The following is a 19,648-nucleotide window of genomic DNA, read 5'->3' as shown; positions in this document are numbered from 1 at the left end:
AAAGTAACCATAGACAACATCACTCATATTTCTTGCATAGAGCATTGTTTGCATTTGAAATACACCCCACGATATCAAGATCTATGTTAAGGTTTGAAGCCACGCCTATAATGATTATAGAATCTCATGTTTCCTTGATAGACAATTGTTACATGAAAGCTCAAAGAGTTGATCTGAAAATCAGATCAGTCCCAAAGACTGACTGGTTTACGTAATTTCAGAGTCTGTATCGAAACTGAATGTCCTTGTTGGGGTGCAGGGATCCAAATCCCACTCGTTGGACGTCACTTCCAAATATCTCCTCATCGGGATTCTTCAGCTCAAACTCAAAGTAGACCAACATGAGGAAAACAAACTGCTTCAGCGCACTGGTGGCAAAGAAACGGCCTGGACACATGAAGGCCCCGGCACCCCAGGGCATGTTGTAATACTTCACCTTCTTCCCTGCTTTGTAAAAATCTGTTTTCTTGCTCCCATCTGGATTCAGAAAGCGATCATATTTGAATGAATGTGGGTCTGGGTGGATCTCTGGGTTGGTCTGAACAGCAGTGTAAGGAAGCATGCCTATTCTGTCACCCTTGCGAAGGGAGTATTCACGCCCGTCGGCCATCTTGAGGGTCATATCCTGGAGAACAGCTCTGGTGATGAGGGGTGCAGTAGTGAGTCGGAAGGTTTCTTCTATAGCACTGTCCAAGACGGGTGTTTTCTTCATCATTTCATAGGTCAGGTTGACTAAAGGACCACCCTGTCGGACTTCCTGCCCCGACTCCTTTATAACGTTATCTAACTCCTCCTTCAATGCTGCCATGGCTTCAGGGTGTTTCATGAGGAAGAGGAGCAACCAGAATGCAACGGGGGCTGTGTTGACCAGAGAGGCCCACAGGAGCACAAACATGTATTTATCTACCATTGACTCACTCACACCAACTTCTTTTTTTGCTTGACAGAGGTCCAACACAAAACAACTGATGTTATCCCTGATCTTGATCTTCTGTAGTGACAGAGAATCTGTAAAGAATTCTGTTAGTCTCTTTGCTTCCAAACTTTTCTGTGGTGAGAGGGCCCCATAAGCCAGATTTGGGAAGAATTGGTCATATGTATAAAACTTGTGAAATAATGCCTCTGATTCAGCTCTGTCTTTCTCTTTGGCTTTCTCCTCACTTTCTTCTGATGTGCTGGGCACATTACCAAACAGAGATAGGTAGACAGCTCTAGAAAGAAAATTGAAGCTGAACTTAAATAGTCCTTCCTCTACCCAGGTGTTCTGGTCTGCAGCTGAACCAGCGTTGTGCAACATCAAGTTTTGAAAATTAGCCATCATGGATTGTGTCATTATCTCAAGTCCGTTCCCTGTGAGGTGTTTGTTGCTGGCCACGTGGAAAATGCTATGGTCCTCTTCTAAAACATAACCAAACACCCTGCTTAACAGTTGCGTTTGGACCTGCCTTGTGTTCAGTTTTTCTCGGCTCTCCTTAGCAACTTCTCTGAACGACAGGGCATCCTGAAGAAATGTATAATAAAATCCTCCCAGCTGTATTGTGAATACATCACCATGCTTTTGCTGCATCCTCTGTAGTAATGTTGAAGTGTTCCTCCAAAACTCTAGGATATGACCCAGCCAAGGAATGAGCCCCTTGTCCAAAGGAGGTTCTCCTGGACGCCGCTGTCGAAACACCCCAAGAAGATACAGCCCTCCAATCAGGGCTGCAAAAAAGCTGAGAAGAATTGGCAATAGTAGTTCCATGTCTGATTCCTCTGACTGCCACACAGTAATTTGGGGTATTAGCATCATTGGAGACACTTTTGTTCCTCCCTTTTGTGTGGAATCCCCTCCAGCTTTCTGGGAGGCCTGATCAAACTGTTTTATTTGCATGAAAGATCCTCTTCTTTTCTTATGCATTATTTTGCACCATATTCTTCCTAAATTTACAGAGAGTTTATTTCCAATAAGTAACACAAATGATATCAAGTAGTAACCCTTACTTAATGAATTGTTAAAGGGATAGTTCACCCAAAATTCAAATTACACTCATTATCTACTCACCCTCATGTCATGTCGACTAAGAGCTGTGAGAAGTTTCAGAGTCCTCCGTGCCTTCTCGGAGTTACAGGGGGGCTCCGTGCAGCACTGCATGTCCATATGATGGTTGCGAACGGAGCTCACTTTTCTTCGTCCAAAAAGACACACCAAAAAACATCCAAATACCTCCATAGTGCTCATCTGTAATGTCCCTCTTGTATTGAAGCCCCAACATGAGAAATTGTTCCGAAAAAAATTAAATAAGTCTATATTTTAACCTTGTTTGTAGCGGAAGCTCCCAGCACTGCTCTTCCTGGTCCGCGATTTGCACTGACGCCGGCGCAAATCGCGCAAGATTTGGACGGACGGACCAGGAAGAGCAGTGCTGGGAGCTTCCACTACAAATGCTGAATTTTGGGTGAACTATCCCTTTAAACAATAGCAGTAGCTTATTTTTTTTAGCTGCTGAGAAAACTTCTAACTAATAAATTCCATAGACTTTAGCAAAATGTATTGTTTCTATCAAAATAATGCTTTAAGTGGAAAGGATACACATTCTCTCAATTTTGGACACCTTAATGAGTAGGCCTACAGGAATGATGCAAAGAAAAATGATTCTTGCGAGAAAACCTTGTGTTTAACCAATCTGTTAATTATGCACATGGCCTAAAGAGCTATACATGGCAGATTAAATATTTGTGTAAAACTGTTAAACAGGGTTCACTAATGAGAAAGTCTGCCCAAGGGGTTACACAAATAGATTCCAGCATTTTCACATAAAGTCATAACTACCACTATAATTAAATGAACCCCTCGTGTCATTATCTAGGCCTATAGCTTTAACAGTGTAACATGTTACAGAGTAAATTGGACAGTCCTGAATTCACAACTTTGCCTGTGTTGATGAAAATAGCAAAATAAGCTAAATGACATCACTTTATTATAAACCTTATGTGCACCATGCACACTTGATTTCCTTGTCTCCACCCTGTTTTCATCTCTCTGCTGTGTTTGTCCTTTGACATGTGTTACCTACTGCTTCAAACATCTTACTGGAAAACACAAAAAGGATTTGGGGACTTTCAAACCAACAATGTTCATCGGGTTGTTGTGCTGATTTAAACAACTCTCCCATATGATTCTGACTCATAACATCAATAGTCTTATAACAATACTTGACTAGCTGCAGATGCTGTTGTAGAAAAAATACACATTTTAGTGTTTGTATTTGTCTTAAGGAGTAATCTAGCTGGTGAGAACATGAGGAATGTAGGAGCCTATAACAAAAAACGTTTTCACATGAGAAAGAGATACCAATGTCTACAATAAACATTTGTGAAAACAATAAATTAAGTGACTAGGCTGATCAAATGATTGTGATTGATATTATTACCTTCATCAACATATTTTATGATTTGATTTAGTACAGTTAAGGCATCAACCCACTGCACTAGTGATACAAAACCTTACCACTAGATGGTGATGTTTCTTATTTTGACATAACCTATTTCCTATTCCTAAATTTTTAAATGTCAGTCGGTTTCTTGAAATGACGCATGGCAAAGTGAAATGGACCACAGAGGATAGTGGAAAAATACTTAAAATAATAGTAAATAGTATAATAAAAGGCTTTAAACTCCTTTGAAGGAACAACACCGAGCCACTGGTTCAGGTATGTGGACGACACATGGGTTAAAATCAAAACCAAAGAGGTGCAAGCTTTTACCGATCACATTAACTCAGTGGACAAAAACATCAAGTTCACCAGAGAAGATGTCAAGGACAATAGTCTGCCTTTCTTAGATTGTGACGTCCATATGAAAAAGGACAGGAGCCTCCACATTGGGGTATACAGAAAACCCACACATACAGACCAATATCTACTTTTCGACTCTCACCACCCTCTAGAACATAAGCTTGGTGTTATCAGAACCTTGCAACACAGAGCTGATAACGTGCCCACCAGCTCACAGGCCCAAGGGGCAGAACACAAGCACCTGAGAGGCGCCCTCACAACTTGTGGTTACCCTAACTGGACCTTTGTGAAAATTGCAGCTGCTTCCAGAAAGAAAACCAGCAAAGTGGTTGAGAAAGAAAGACAAAACAAGAGAAACAACATAGTCATTCCATATGTGTCTGGAGTATCAGAAAAACTCAGGAGGATCTTTAACAAACACCGTATCCTTGTGTATTTCAAACCCAGCAACACACTCAGACAGAGACTGGTACATCCCAAGGACAGAACACCACACACCCACAAAAGCAATCTGGTGTATGCAGTCCAATGCAACGAGGAATGCAAAGACCTCTACATTGGAGAAACAAAACAACCACTGCATAAACGCATGGCCCAACACAGGAGAGCAAACTCCTCAGGACTGGACTCTGCTGTCCATTTACATCTCAAGGAGAAAGCCCACTCCTTTGAGGACAGCAATGTCCAAATCCTAGACAGAGAGGACAGATGGTTTGAAAGAGGAGTTAAAGAAGCCATTTTTGTAAAAGTAGAGAAACCATCCCTCAACAGGGGAGGTGGCCTCAGACACCACCTATCTCCAATTTACAATGCTGCCCTTTCATCCCTTCCCAGGAGATTCAACAATCTAGCCTCAAAGAACAACCACTGTTCACAAGTGGCAAGTGACTCCAACGACTGTCGTTATAATATAGGGCACTAACGAAGTCGAAACCAACTTTCCATCAAAGGCAGTCATTTAAACGACTGTCGTTGGCACTTGGAGCACAAAAGGGAACCAGTGACATCATCACCCTTGTGAACGCCCACACAAGAGGTTAAATAGTGAGTCTCCACACCAGATAGTTGGACCAGTCCCAGCCTGGTCAGTTGCGTACATGAACTGATGAAGCCTCTTGGATGAGAGGTGAAACGTCTTCCTAGACAAATAACTAAGTCCAGTTGCTTTCGATTTAACCTCCTTTGAAATACTATGACCTGGGCAAATGAGAATATGCACCGGCTTAAAATAATAAGTAATAAGAAATTATAAAAATATTTAAAGTTAATTAAAACACTATTTTCACCAGAGCATTTTATAAGGTATGGCATTAAATTATAAAAGAATGGAAATCTTTTCAACAATGGCAACTTATCATGTTTTTGTTAGAGGTTCTGTCTTGTGTCCTTCCTTCTTGAGAATAAACATCAAAACAGCTTTGAAACTCTAATGGGCCTGTGGTATTCCCTTCATGTAATTATGTCCTGTCTGTTTCCACTGATCATTTAGGCTACCAGTCCCTGACACACACTGAAAATCAAAGCAGAGAGGAAGGAGTGCTGCAAAGAGTCGTGACATATCCTCCAGACATTTTTTATTAAATATGATAAGGAGAAAAAAGACTCCATAGACATCTTTAATTCTCAAATGTGTTGAGATGATAATGCCAGAAAACCAGTTGAACTCCCTCTGATGAGAGAACAGACCGGATGTTAAGACATTAGCTTTGTTTATCTTTCTCTGTCCATAGCATTCAGATAACCCCTTCTTTGCAATCAGTTTACTGTGAAACAAAAACTGACAGATTTTGAAGCAGCTGTAGGCCTACTAAAGTTTAAATACACACATTTTCATCAGAGCCTAATTATTATCATTGAAAATGTGCTTGATACATAAAGTTACTAATGCACTTGTACCGACATAGGCTATCCAACAATAGTATATTGATAGTGTGGGCTAATAAAAATCAACATCATGTTGATTTTTATTAGCCCACACTATCAATCGATCAATTATCAAACCAATTATTGCTCTATTAAATAATAATTGCATTGCAAAAAGTATTTCATACATATGAAATATTATTAATAAACGTACTGCAAAACAAACAAACAAAGAAAACAAGCAATGTATAATTCTTGGTAATATTTATGCTCTGAATCCAATTCAGCACGTTGCAGAAACGTGCTGTAGGCACGCACACGGTGGGACCACAGTTACATCATCCCAGAGATATGATAACTATGAACCAAGATGGTTCACGTCTTACTACTTCCGTCTTTAAATACTGGCAAGTCAAAGGTGGTGATTAAAACATGAGGGCGGGGACCTGCACGTGGGCAGATTTGTTAGAAACGGCTTGTTCAACTTTATGGCAATTACTGGGATATTTAGCCGGGTTAAAGCTGTTTACTTTCCGTGTTTAATATGTATAATCCAGTTAGAGTTTAAACTAGCCAAGAACGTTTCTGCCTAGAATAATCATTTTGGTGTCGTTGCGAAACAGACGATACGTTCAATGACAGGGTAGCATCTTATCATTTTCCACCATCTTCGATTTTGCAAGGGTAGTGGTGTTGCATTCAATGTTCCTCGGATTTATGCAAACTGTTTCACCATTACGATAGGAAAACGCTTGCTATTCTGCCTTTATTAAATGCCATATTTAATCAGCTTGATATAATACGACGCATGGTAGATGATATATAGCTCTCCATCACCACTGATTACTTTCTACACGGCTAACTGCTAAAAGAGGGAGGGCAAAAAAAGGCATTACTTCCTGGTTATAGGATGAATTCTTTAATCGAGCTCCAAATTCTTTAACTCAACTGTTTAACTTAAATGTCTATATTGATAAGCTCATTAAACATTTATCTTTACGATTATATTACAATTAATTCAAAACAACAGTATTTCCAAGGCAGACATTGTATTTACAATTTTCTCGCGGAACGTCAACGCAACAAATTCGTGAGAAACTGCCTACGTCAGACCTGCGCACGATGCGTTGTTACATCACGTAGCCGGCTAGTTACTTCCTCCACTCCAGACTGTAGCTACTTGGCATCTGTGGCTCCCCAATACTCACAAATTCGTACTTTCCAGGTGGTTTGAACAGGGACACCCTCCTCAAACAGGTAAGAATCAAGTGAGTCTAATCTACTAGAGTCAAGTGGAGGTTTAATCTGCTGTAAATCCTCGCTCTGTGTTGTTGTAATATCGGTTATTCTCCATAAAATGGCCTTCAATGAAAGTCCCTTCTAACTATATAGTATTGTATTGTATCTATTGTTGTTTGCTGTTACGGTTTGTGTGTCTCTACTAAATACGTAAAGGAGTTATTTAGGTCTATTTAAAGATGTGTCCCCCCTCTGCCCTTCATGTGTAACCCCTGAGCACTTCACTGTGTTAGCTATTAGCAACAAGCTGCAAACCGTCCTGAATTAACGTTACGAGTTTATACAATATACATCAGTACTGAAGATAAGAAATATACCACTGCCAATGTACCTGTACACAGAGGATTCAATACCACCACCTAGCCTACATCTGCACCTGATCTGGCAACAGTTCATACAATATTCAATGTAAACTCCTATCGTCCCCTCTCCTTTTCAGTCAAAATGTTCACCTATGATGAGAATGACTCCAAGTTGGTGCGAAAAGCAAAGGAGAATCCATTTGTCCCAGTGGGTGAGTACATCTTGTGCCCATATGGTTACATCATGTCATGAAAGGGCAAAAAAAAGTAATGTAATGTACTCAATGTGAAATCAAACAGAATTTTGTATGAAAGTATGCTGGTGGAAGCCCAATAATGATATTGACAATAAGATTATTTTATAAAGCACTTTCCAGAAACTTTGTTACATGATACTTTACAGCAGCAGAATGTAAGATGTTGATGTAATTTAATTGGTACACTAGACCTGGCTCTGATTTTGTCGCAGTTAATCATCTGTATACATCAAAGTATTTTTTTCTCCCTGCAGGAATTGCTGGATTCTTTGCCATTGTCGCTTACAGACTGGTGAAAATGAGAAGTCGGGGGGACACAAAGATGTCAGTGCACCTGATCCATATGCGTGTAGCAGCTCAAGGCTTTGTGGTTGGAGCCATGACAGTTGGTATGTATTATGAAGTATCACCTTTTCTGATTGAATCTGACTGAATCAAACTTCTCAGACTGCATTATTTACTCCAGTAACATGTATAAACACTTGGATGATTACATTATGATAAAATTCAGTTGTCAGTGATAACGTCTGAGCTGCAACATTTATCTAATCTGTCTCTTAGTAGATATAAGGGGCGTCTTTTTAATGTTTCCTTCTGTGTCTTTGTTTTTAGGAGTCCTGTATTCAATGTACAAAGATTACATTGTAAAACCCAGAGAAGAAAAGAAAGCAGCGCAAAACAAGTGAACACATTTTCCTGCACTCTTATTATATCTACCTTAATATTACCTCATATTAAGGTGTGTAGTGTTTATTTTTTACAAATGTGTCAACTTTTGTATGCACGCAATCTTTCCGCAGCTCCCCTCTACTGTAAATAGCTATAACTTATTGATCACACACAATCTCTTCTAAGTAGTGTACCAGAGGGTTGTACTGAGATTGATCTTAGTTGTTTTAATACTGGTTACACTCTTGAGTGTTTGCAGTTGGCTGGTTTGATATCTGTGTAGACAGATGACATGGCTGAGTGTACTTTTAGAGCCTCTTATGTGAATGAAGATTGAGTGAAATGTAAGGAATAAAAATGTAGCACATAGAACGATTTGAAAACAGTATGATCAGGCTAAAGATCAGACGGGTAGCCTGACAATTCTCTTCCTTTGTCTGTATTTTATTGTCTCACACCAGCTATATTGTTTTATATACTTATTTAGGGATTTTTGCCAAAAAAAATCTGCACCTTAGCCCACTTTTTCAACGGGTTTCCGAATGCATTTTGGCATCTTCAGGAAGGCTTTGACAATACTAGGCTCACAGACAAGGTCTAAGCTCCTACATTATTTAACAACACAGGGGGATTTTGACTTATCATTCCATGAAGCAAATTTAGTCATAAAAACATAAAAATAAGAACATGACAAAATGGTTACCGGTACTTCTCAATTTCTCAACCACAACCATAAAGATGTCTTACACAATTTGAAGTTAATTATTTTCATTTTGTATGCTTTATACAATATGGCATTATATTTTTAAAAAATTTGATCATGATGTTGTAATACTCATGGGTCCAATATTTCAGTACAACAACTTCACAAACCCTGACGAGACATACAAACACCTTCACCTATACAGACTGTGCAGCAGGTTATTATACAGAATATCATCATACAGCCTACCTTGTGATAAGCTGAGTAGATGCCTTGTTAAGTTATACCAGAGATGTTCTTTGGTTATACACAAAATTGACTTTTGATTATTGTGTGAAAATACAAGAGATGTTTTTGAATGTGTTTTTTTTTTCCTTCTGGAAATAAATTTGACCACTCTTGAAATTCTAACTCTTTCATAGTGTACTGATTTTTTTTTAACCTCCCAAGTTTGCTTTGTTTTCTTACACTATATCTTAAATGCTCATGATCTGACAGCTTATCAAGCACACCGGCCACTTAACAAAAATGCAACATTACATGAAATTTAATCAGCTGCATTGTTCCTTTAGCAAATACAGGAAAGAACTGTATCATGGTGACTCTTCAGTTTATGATGCATATTACTCACAACCGAGAACACAATGAAACGTACCTGAGATCCAGTTTATATGATGCAATTGCCAAGTATGGGTTAGGGTTAGGGTTACACCTAGTATCACAGGACAAATGTCATACAGTATACTTGATAAGTTAGTCAAACTGTTTCCAGTGTTTACCCTGTAGCACACTTCTGGTTATATTATTCATTTATTACCTTGACTGAATGCGCTGTAAATATAAAAGGACATGTGTTGGAAGAATTATTCAAATCTTTTACTTACAGTATTAACAAGTTAAAATACAGTTCAGTTCAGAAAACTTTATTTATCCCATACGGGCAATACACAAAAGTATTAAAGTTTGGTTTACCATTGCCACTTGTTTAATCTTAAAAATGTGTAGTATTTTAAACTTGTTTATATTATCAATTGAGGAAAAGTTTCCTCTTAAAAGTAATCTGTAAAACTGCAAGCATATATTGGCCTTTTGGCATCCAGTATGAACAAAAGCTATGAACTTTGCCATTGCAGAATATGATGCTACACACCCACCAACGTTTATGCTCCCTAAATAAAAACATTATGGACTGTTGACAAAGACAAAGGTTAGTTTGATTAAAACTGAGCTGTGATTACCATGTTTTCTACTTGCATAGATTTTGTGCGCAGTTGGCGTTGCACTATATAAACCCTCATCATATTAAACTATTTTGACTGCTGTTATCAGCTCTCACATAAGTAGCTGCACTGCCCTCTTCCGGCTTTCTGTCGAATTGCAATTTGGAGGAAGGCTGAAGAGCCTGCTCCTTACTACGGATTTCAGTTACAAAACTGCAACGGTCTGTTCTGTTGGGGTTTAATGTTTTTGATTTTAATAGGAATACATAGGAGTTGGCAGAGCTTTGTTTAAGTGTAAGATGGAATATTCAAAAAACAAGAACAACCTTGATTTGAAACAGTATCAACTTTATATCACCAAAAAAAAGTCAGTGAAGTTAGTTTTACTTCATCCTCCATTTATAGCTTGTAATCATAGACTGTATATAAAATAATTTATAATGTTATTGCTTGTAATGTAATGTTACGTATCCTCGCCTACGTAAATAAACATAGTAGTCTACACCAGAGAATTTCTGCCTACACTTGAACATCCCATCTCAAAGAGCGTCTCTCCTGTTCTCGCGAGATCTTCCTACGAGTCTCTGGAGGGCCGTTGCTATGGACACAGGAGCGTCGCAATCACAAGGAAGCTCCGCAGGTTCCCCGCCATGTAAAACGATGCAATACAAAACAGTTTCCAGTTTGTTTACAAGGGCTGTGCTTGGATAACGGTGGCAGGTGAGCTGCTTTCTTTATACCTACATTTGTTGTATTCAAGTAACAGTTACAACTTAAACTTTTTTAGGAGTTGCGAGACTAGGTTTAGATTTCTGAAGGATAGTCCTTCGTATTTCCAGTCACTTGTTTCAAACCTCAACCTTACCTTATCTCGTCTTTTGCTGGGCATGTTAGTTACCTACTGGATGCTGGTGTTATTTATGGGAAGAGGACTGAAGTCAGTTTAAACTGTTTTAGGCTCATGACTTGCAAACTCTAGGCTAGTGATGGGGTCACTAATAACAACCATTACCGTAGTTAAACAGCCATGTCAGCCATGTAAGTTACCAAGAGGGACACCGCTCATCTTTCTACTTTTCACATGGGATTAGCAATTATTGAACTAAACTTGGCCTCCCTGTAAATGCAGTTGTTATTTACAAATGTATGCAGGGCAGCCCTAGAGATCATAGAGAGAGAGAAAAAACAGTATCTACACAATGTTGATTTCCATTGTCATTTTCCATTTTTCATCTATAAATTGATTATTTTCTCCCTGTGATATATGTAGCCTAGCCTGCATTATAGATCATGGCACACGATGGTGAGTTGAATGACTTGCGGCTTCAGTTCCAAATGCTACAGAAACAGCAAGAAGAAAGAAAACTGGACAGGAAAAAGGGGAAAGAACCAGAGAAGCCTCATGTCAGTGATGCACAGGATGATTTGGATCTATCAAAACAAGGCAATCTGCCTGCAAACGACAGGTGAGTCTTATAAGGGTTGAATTGTATACAAAGATGTGTTCTTATGTCCCAGTAGCAGCGTCAATAACAGAAATACAACACTTGTTATGGTTGGAAAACCTTGCATGACAAATGAGAACAATTTAGTTGCTAACTGGGAGAAAATGTCCTTCTTATAGAGACCTGCAGAATGAAAATCAGAATTTGGTAGATCAGCTAAGAGAGCTACAAGATGAAAACGGTCGGCTCTTCAAACTTCTGAGTGAAAAGGATTTTGAAATTAAACACCTAAAGAAGAAAAGAGAAGAGGAACGACTGGCCTTGGCGGGTATAATACCAGAACTCACATTTTTCACCACAATGATGTTAGAGATGCGTCACAGCTTCTTCATGACTCATCCCCTCCATCCGTGTAGGCACTTCGGGTTTGGCAGGGGATATAGCGGCCACCAAGATTGTTGAGCTGTCCAAGAAGAATAGAGAGCTGACCTCTGAAATTGAGCGAGAGAGGATAAAGTCGAAGCAAAACAGCAACAGAATCAAAGACCTTGAGAAGGAGGTAATAAAGTTTTGAGTCAGGGCTATAATTTAATTTCCATTATTGGATGGAAATTCATTGCTTTTGCTTCCAACCATTCTTTACATTTTTTAGACAATGATGTGTTGTTAACATATATATGTTATATTAATATATAACATTATTTGCATAATAAAATTAACTGGTAATGAATGAATGAATAATTGTAATGTTTTACTCCTTTCTGTAGCTACAAACTGCTTTGGTGCACTCTTCATCTGGGCAAAAGATAGATAAAAAGCCACAGAATAAGAGGTTATCTGAAGACTCTGAGGTGATTACAAAAGTTATAGTGGTTATGGATCAAACCAACATTTTTATGTTCTTAACTGATTAAGTTAATGGCAACTTGATCTGAATAATGTATCATTTGTATCCCAAAAGCAGGAACATCCAGTGGTGAAATCTCTACAGGAAAAACTAGCTGCTGCCCAGCTGAAAGCAACTGAATATCGCAACCAGGTTCAATCCGTCAAACAGGAGCTGAAAGTAGCTCAGAAGGTAAAGTATTTTTTTTTCTGCCTTGAGACTGACTGGTATATAAAATTACCACAGAGCCATGTCATTAAACATGAAGGACTTCTGTACAACATATCAACTGCTGCTGCTGTTGCAGGTTTTGATCAGTGAGGTTGGAGAGGAGGTTAACCTTCAGCAATTACTAAACTGCCCAGGCAGCTTTAGAGGCCGCTCTCAGCAGATACTGGCTCTTCAGACAAGGGTATGCTTGACATGATTATGTGCATTTAAGAGTCAATGAGGTGCTTCTACAGCATTACCAAAACTGGACATTGTGCAACAGGTACGGGACCTTGAGAAGCAGCTGAACCAGTCAACCCAGCGGAGACACCCGAGTGTCCTGAGTGAAGAAGACGAATTTCTGGACTTCGGGGAACTTCTGAAAACCCCCTCTCAAGACAGGAACCTCAGCCACATCCGTGCCATTAATAAAGAGAAGAGGGAGGCGTTTGAGGTGTGTATAAATATGTGTAAATGGGATTTAATTAACTTAAATATATGAATTTGTCAGTGTACAGAGGTCACATTCTCTTTACACTTCTGTACAGAGACTCTCAGTGGACTATGAGGCCATCCTGAAAGACCATGAGGATGTGAAGAAAAAAATGGATGCCTCTAGAGCCAGAAATAAATCTCTGTCTACTGAAGTGAAAACTCTGAAGGCCCAAATCTCCACCCTCTTGGACAAGGGTAAACATGATGATGAGCTTGTGGATGCCTTGCTGGTAAGAAATTAGGTTTTTTGTGTAAGTGGTGTATCGTAATTTTAGTGAGAGTGAGGACGACCACAAGGTTTATGCGTAAGGTTTTGGAATGTGTTTGTAAACCCAAATGATCACTGGATCATGGACCATGGATAAGTACTCAAATGCATGCATAGATTTAATGAATGAAATGTGGTTTGACGTCATATAACAATTTGTACTTGAGCATTAAGTGCTCCAGAGAAGGCATTGGATGTTACAAATTCAAAGGTTTATTAAACAATCATTTAAGTTCTTGTTTTACATACACAGCAATAAATGATAATTTTAATGTAATTTACAAATCAAAATAATCCCCAGAATGCAGAGAGAAGTGATGAGCCCATGTTATTCTCAGCCATACCTGTCTCTTATCTCATCTACCTCTGGTAGAAGCAGCAGACTCAGATGCAAGAGGTCCTGAGGCGGCTCAGCCAACAGCCGAACGGACAGAGCAAGGAGATCCAGCAGAGCCCGCGACGCCTGCTGAGCAGTGAGCCTTCAGAGCACAGCAGTCTCATCCAGAAGCATAAGCAGGTGGTTGCTGAGAAAGACACTAAGATCAAAGAACTGATGGAGGAAATCCACCAGCTCTCTGTGAAGGTGAAAAAAAAGCACATAAGTCATATTGAACTTTACATCTTGGCAAGAAGATCTAAAAGTTTTAGTTGAAAAGTCTTCGTATTCAAACTTTCCAACCAAACTTTTGGTTTATTCACTCAAAGCCATTGTTTTTGCACTGTGTCATATATTTAAAAATAGTGGCTTATTATTATCATCTGGCAAGACATTAAATGTGTTTACAACTGTTGCAGGAGGAGGGTGTGGAAATGCAGTCAAGCCGCAAGAAAACAATTGGCAGTTCAGATTTTTCTCCTGAAGAGGGAGACATTAACAAGAGAATAATATCTGCAGGGTATGTATGCTTACAGTTTTTCTGAATTGCTAGAACACTAATTCCTGTTGTGTGAATCAGTTGCTCATTTGTCTAAACTCATTTACTGAATCAAACATCCTTTTTTTTCACAAAACCATAAACTATCTTCACCTAGTAAAACACTATTTGCAGATCTCAGTCATTCCTTTTTGCAAAACTCTAAACACATTCTCATGCAATAAAACACAGTTGTCACTGTGATGGACTTGTGAGTCATAAAGGTAACAACAAGTGGCAAAACATAAACACAAATAAAACACATCTGTCATCTGTCAAACACAACCATTGATGTGAAAACCAATATAAGCCAGTTCAGAGTGCAAGAAGACAAAGAGTTGTCATTTCTGATGACGTTCAGGCTGCTGTGATAGACCATGTCTTTGTGCATGGCATGACAATGAGGGAGGCCAAAGGGTTCAACCAAACATCAGTCGATTCTCTGTGTCCATCATAATCCAGAGATTTAGACAACAGGTACAATCTACTGTAGGCCTACTGTTTTATCATTGTAAATTTACAGTACTACTGTAGATATATTTCATTACATTACAGATATTTTGCACATTCACTTTTTGTAGAATTGTCAGACTGCCATACAGGGGTGGGAGCCAGGACACCTACTGTATGTTCACACCCCAGCAGGAGGCCATTGTAGTTGAGATGGTCCATCAAAACAATGCCATTACACTACAAGTGTAAATAGGAGGACATATGTAGCAGGTGATTTTGATGAAATGCTGTGGCCTGACCCAGCCCAAAGATGAGGTGAAGCTCAATGACTGAATGATTGATTGTGTACAGTCTTTTTATTTTTTATTTTTTTACCTTTTACATTGCATTAGAGGCTGTAGACTTTCATTTATATTTTTCAATTTCAGGATTGATTTTTTTCTCACAGTTCCTGTTTCTATAGTTTGTGTTTGATGAATGCAGAGTAAATGCTAAATTCACAGAGTTGAAAAATATTTTTTCTTCTTTACTATTGGGGATGTAAAATGCTTGCAGGTGGTGTGTGTAATGACACTGCTCAGCAGTGTTTCTATTTTGACTGATTAGTGCAAGATCTGAACACATCGGTTTGAGCACAGGTAAAACTATTTTGAGGCGATGGTTTGGTTTTGCAAAAAGAAACAGAGGTTTTGTGAATGTAGTTTGAGAAAAGAGTTTTGTGTTTACAATTCTGAGAAAAGGACAGGATGATTCAAAAAATGTGTTAACAATTGTGAAAAACTGTAATGGGCATTGGAGTAAGAATATTGCTTAGTTAAATGGGTTTAGCCACTGACATTCATTTGAACCGTTGATGATTCATTTACATTTTAAACCAATTTCCTCTGCCTTTGTCTGGCAAAGTAAGGGTTAATGATTTACTCTCCCTAATTGGGGACCTTCTATAATCAGCTCATTGATTTCGTTTCATGTCCTATTGCTTTTTCAATGTACTCTGTTGGGATTTCTGTTCACATTACATTATCAACTTTTTCCCCTTCAGTTCAGCATCTAAATATGGTCATAAACTAGTGTTGCCTACTGGGAGGAGCAGTATGGAGTTCAAGTAAGTGGACATAATTCCACTGTGTTTATATCAGATACACTTTAAAATCAAGCAAGGTGCCACCATTAATAAACAATGTTTGATGTTTTGTTCTCAGGGCTTCAGGTCCTTTAAATTGTCCACAATGTTCAGCTGATGTGAGTCCACTCGTGACGCAGTGTAGTAAATATAAAACCCTCTGCGTGGAGAAGGACAGACTTCATGAGTTGGTGAATGTCCTTCAAAAAAGGTAAATTACACTGCAGACATTGGTTTTCTGTGCATTTTTTCTAAATGAAATTCAAAATCAAAAGCAAAGTTAAGCCCCAGGATGGTACCAGCCAGTTTAATGATTGACACAGAGCACTGAATGTTTGAAATCTTTATCATCTTGGCAATTCTATCTTTTTTGTGCATAACAAACATCAAACTGACTATTTTCTAACAAAGCATGAGGGGATATGGTAGTACTACACCACTACAATATTCAATTCATTGGTATCTCATTGTGTGTACTTATTTAAAGGTCAGGGACACTGGGTAATACTTTCTGAGTGCTGTAGATTTCTTTGCACCGTTCATGGAGTTCATATTATTCCTTCAAATTCTGACTGAGTACATTAAAACAACAAAGACTTTTATTTTACAGCCCATATGTTAAAGATAGTAATAAATCTTACCAGTGCATTGTCTACCTTAATTAATTATACCAATAGTGTCGGACAACTAATCATTCTTGTTCACATATTTGTGTCCATCTGAAGCATCATTAGTCCATCTACAGTCACCATCAAGAGAAGTTGCATATTTGAATTTTACTGTAACTGGTCTGAAACTAGCAGAAACCTCTGTTTGAATCTTCCAGCGAAAAGGAGATGAGCCAGAGGTGTTTGCAGGCAGAGCAGAAGTGTCAGGAGGAGCGCCGCAGGACAGTAATCCTGGAGCAGCAGCTGGAGAGGACAAAATTAGATTCACAGTAAGGATTGTGCAATCAGCAACGGTAGATTTGGTATAACCAGCGACGTGACAGTGTCAAGCAGATTTTCGCTTCTCCCTTGTCTGTCTTGCTTGTGGCTGTGATGACTCGACTCCCTCTTGAGCAGTGTCGCTAGGATGGTAGGAGCAGCAGGACTGGCATTCATTTAAAAACATTTTTGTGTCCAACTTTGCCCATACTTGTGAACTTTTCTTGTGTTTGGAACTGTAAACCATACAACCACACAACGGATATACAGTAGCAATGCATGGCAGCCAACACACTGCCTATGGATAGCAGCGCTCATTCTTACTCTCACGTTTGGACTGCAGAGAGATGTTCATGTTGCTCTTATATGTCACATCTTGGCTGGTCATTCAGCTGGAGGTAACGGAGGCACTGAGGGCATCGCTAAAGAGCACTCTCCACCATGACCTGCAGCTCCGCAGTGACGTGATGAGATAAGTCAAGCATGTTTTCCTGCAGGCTCTGTGACAGCCCAGACAAGACACTAACCAGGGGAAGTGGCTGGTCCCTGTTCAACCTCACGTCCAGCTGAGCCCTACCTTCTCCTGTCACACGTGTCAAACAGCTGCCTGCAGGACACAGGCACTCCCTCCTCTGCATCACAAACACCACATAGATCTCCTTATTTTTCATCCGAACCCTCAACAACAACATCAGTTAGAGTTTAACCACTTGAGTACCATGGGTAGTAGAGCTTTTAGCTTAACTCTAATGGCATCAGACAAGTGTTCCTACCGATTACAGAAATGTTTGACACTGATAGGATGTCTCCCCGTGGTTTCATATTTTGTCTGCTTGCTGTTTTATAAATGTCATTGTCACATTTCATTAAATCAATGTATGTATTTTCCTTCTCTGGCAACCTTAAGTGCATTGCAGGTATAGAGTGAAGCAATAAGTGTTTTTAAAATATTTTTTTAAACTAATGAGACATCCAATTTAATCAATGAAAAGGAATCCAAATCTCCGCCAAATGTTTTTTTTTTTAATGTTTTCAATATATCCTTCCTTTTTTTTGTTGTTTTTTTTGGCTCTAGATCGTTGTACGTAAATGTGTCACAAGCCAATCCAAATAGTAAACACCTCAGTTAAGTTCCCAAAAGCTTCAATATTCCTTTTAAATATTACTGTTAATCACTTCTGACTTGAAACCAGCTGTGTGGGAATAGTGGTTGGAAATGAATTCGGTCTCAAGCTTCACAAACTCCCGGTGTAGTCCTCCATACAGTCCCCAGAGCATGTCACACACATGTACAGTATGGGTATGTGATCTTAAATTCTTGATCCAAATGTTGTCTGGACATGCGTAGCCTGGTGGGAGTGGCTCCTTACATTCATACTAACATCCGAGCTATTTTCTTCCGACGTAGCCAAAAGGATTTCAGCAGAGCCCCCACCCTCCTCCTCTTCCCCCCTCCACATCACGCTTAATTTAAAACCATGGCTGAGTTAGTGTGCTGCTTCAAATACCGCACTATTTCTTCCAGGACCCTGTGGGAGATTGGCAGGTCCCCATTGGACTAAGCGAGAAAGTGCCACATGACAAAAATATCAGCGTTTGGACGTGATGAAGAAAGCCTTTATGCTCAGAGTAACAAAAAACAGCTTGTGTTGAATACCTCCTGGATAGAAGGTGAGGCACCTTTTAATGTAGTAGAGTCAGATTTGTCATTGGAGGGACGGATGAGATACCATAAGCCTGTGTGACTACATGCCCTGCAGGTTTGCCAAATGTGTATCAAATGTAGCAATGTGCGTCAGAAAGGGTGTTGATGGAGCAAATACTTGTCATGGTCCCTAACTACATCCGATTCCAGGGAAAATGTTTCACTTAATACATTTTTGTTTCGCTGTGTTTTTAAATATGTGCAAAAACACAACTTCACATAAAAATGAGGTCCTGTGTTCCTGAGTGTAAAGAATTTCTTCCCAAAAGTTCAAGTTTTTTCAAGTTTTTTTTATTTTTATTTTGAACATGTAGTACTTCATAGGAACGAGGCCAAAACGACCACCTTTTGAGTTTTAAATAAAGCTAATTGCTGTTCAATACTCATTACCCTGTAATTTCCGCTAAACCCCAAAGTTGTCACAGATAAATACGACAGCTCCTGTTGACTTCGGTCATTAGAGAGTGTCATCACTTTCAAATAAATTGCACTGCGCCAAACAATTTTAATATTGTTTTATGTAGCTGTATTACGCAGAAAGGTGTAGATTTATTCCAAAATGCCCAATAACCCACCAAACCAAACACAAACTTATGTAAACACAGCATACGTAAACAGCCTCACCTATTTGTCATTCCAGGTTTGAATGACTCCTTTCTCCATCCTTCTCCTCAGAGGTATTCCCTCGTTCTGGACCAATGCTTCCTGCAGACCATTGACTGCATCCAGAAACTAAAGTAAATAGTGGAGCTGTGAACGCAGAGGTTAAAGTTAGCCATCAGTATATGAGGGATCTGTGAACTTTACTCAAGCCAGAAAACGGTTTGTGCCTCTATGAGTCCATTCATCTCCCAGTGCGTCTCATTTACATGTAATGGAAAGAAAATAAACAGCAAAGTCCTAATGTGCTCATTTACAGTAAGTAGAAATTAAATAATGAGCTGTATCTTCACTTCAAGACAGTGCTGAAACCTTTGATAAGCACTTTTTTTTAACAAGTCGCTGCTGACATTCATATCCAAAATCAAGGATGGTTGTCTGTTGGCAGATTGTCTGATGTTGGTTTTGATCTGTCTCTTCTTCTCTTCTTAGACTTTTGAAGTTGTGTTTGCTACTTTTCCAACTTTCACTTCA

General features: G+C 39.1%; 3 protein-coding genes across 4 annotated transcripts; 2 read left to right on the top strand and 1 right to left on the bottom strand.

Annotated features, from left to right (window-relative positions):
* Positions 1-217: 217 nt before the first annotated feature.
* On the bottom strand, positions 218-1,747 carry LOC311000267 (5-beta-cholestane-3-alpha,7-alpha-diol 12-alpha-hydroxylase-like; the record flags this gene model as incomplete). The annotated part of the gene is made up of 1 exon (XM_083990932.1): positions 218-1,747. Exon 1 carries the CDS (start codon positions 1,742-1,744, stop codon positions 218-220), a length of 1,527 nt encoding a protein of 508 aa, XP_083847058.1. The 5' UTR covers positions 1,745-1,747.
* A 5,018-nt stretch (positions 1,748-6,765) lies between these two features.
* On the top strand, positions 6,766-9,248 carry higd1a (HIG1 hypoxia inducible domain family, member 1A). Of its 2 annotated transcripts, none has more exons than XM_083990620.1 (4): positions 6,766-6,896; positions 7,378-7,452; positions 7,752-7,886; positions 8,110-9,248. In XM_083990620.1, the coding sequence occupies exons 2-4, from the start codon at positions 7,383-7,385 to the stop codon at positions 8,181-8,183; spliced, it is 279 nt and encodes a 92-aa protein (XP_083846746.1). In that variant the 5' UTR covers positions 6,766-6,896; positions 7,378-7,382; the 3' UTR covers positions 8,184-9,248. The 2 variants fall into 2 exon arrangements, with proteins under 2 accessions (XP_083846746.1, XP_083846747.1); XM_083990621.1 differs by having other exon boundaries at positions 6,779-6,907.
* Positions 9,249-11,379: 2,131 nt separating this feature from the next.
* ccdc13 (coiled-coil domain containing 13) lies at positions 11,380-16,824 on the top strand (the record flags this gene model as incomplete). Its single annotated transcript, XM_083991300.1, has 13 exons — positions 11,380-11,555; positions 11,714-11,862; positions 11,951-12,093; positions 12,302-12,385; positions 12,496-12,612; positions 12,728-12,832; positions 12,914-13,084; positions 13,179-13,355; positions 13,767-13,976; positions 14,189-14,289; positions 15,803-15,865; positions 15,963-16,094; positions 16,710-16,824. 13 exons carry the CDS (start codon positions 11,380-11,382, stop codon positions 16,822-16,824), a joined length of 1,743 nt encoding a protein of 580 aa, XP_083847426.1.
* Between the last annotated feature and the right edge of the window lie 2,824 nt (positions 16,825-19,648).

The sequence above is a fragment of the Trachurus trachurus genome, assembly GCF_905171665.1.
Source record: "Trachurus trachurus genome assembly, chromosome: 17".
In the NCBI taxonomy this organism is placed as follows: Eukaryota; Metazoa; Chordata; class Actinopteri; order Carangiformes; family Carangidae; genus Trachurus; species Trachurus trachurus.
Note: the sequence above shows the minus strand (reverse complement) of the source record. Positions and strands in the feature narration are given on the sequence as shown.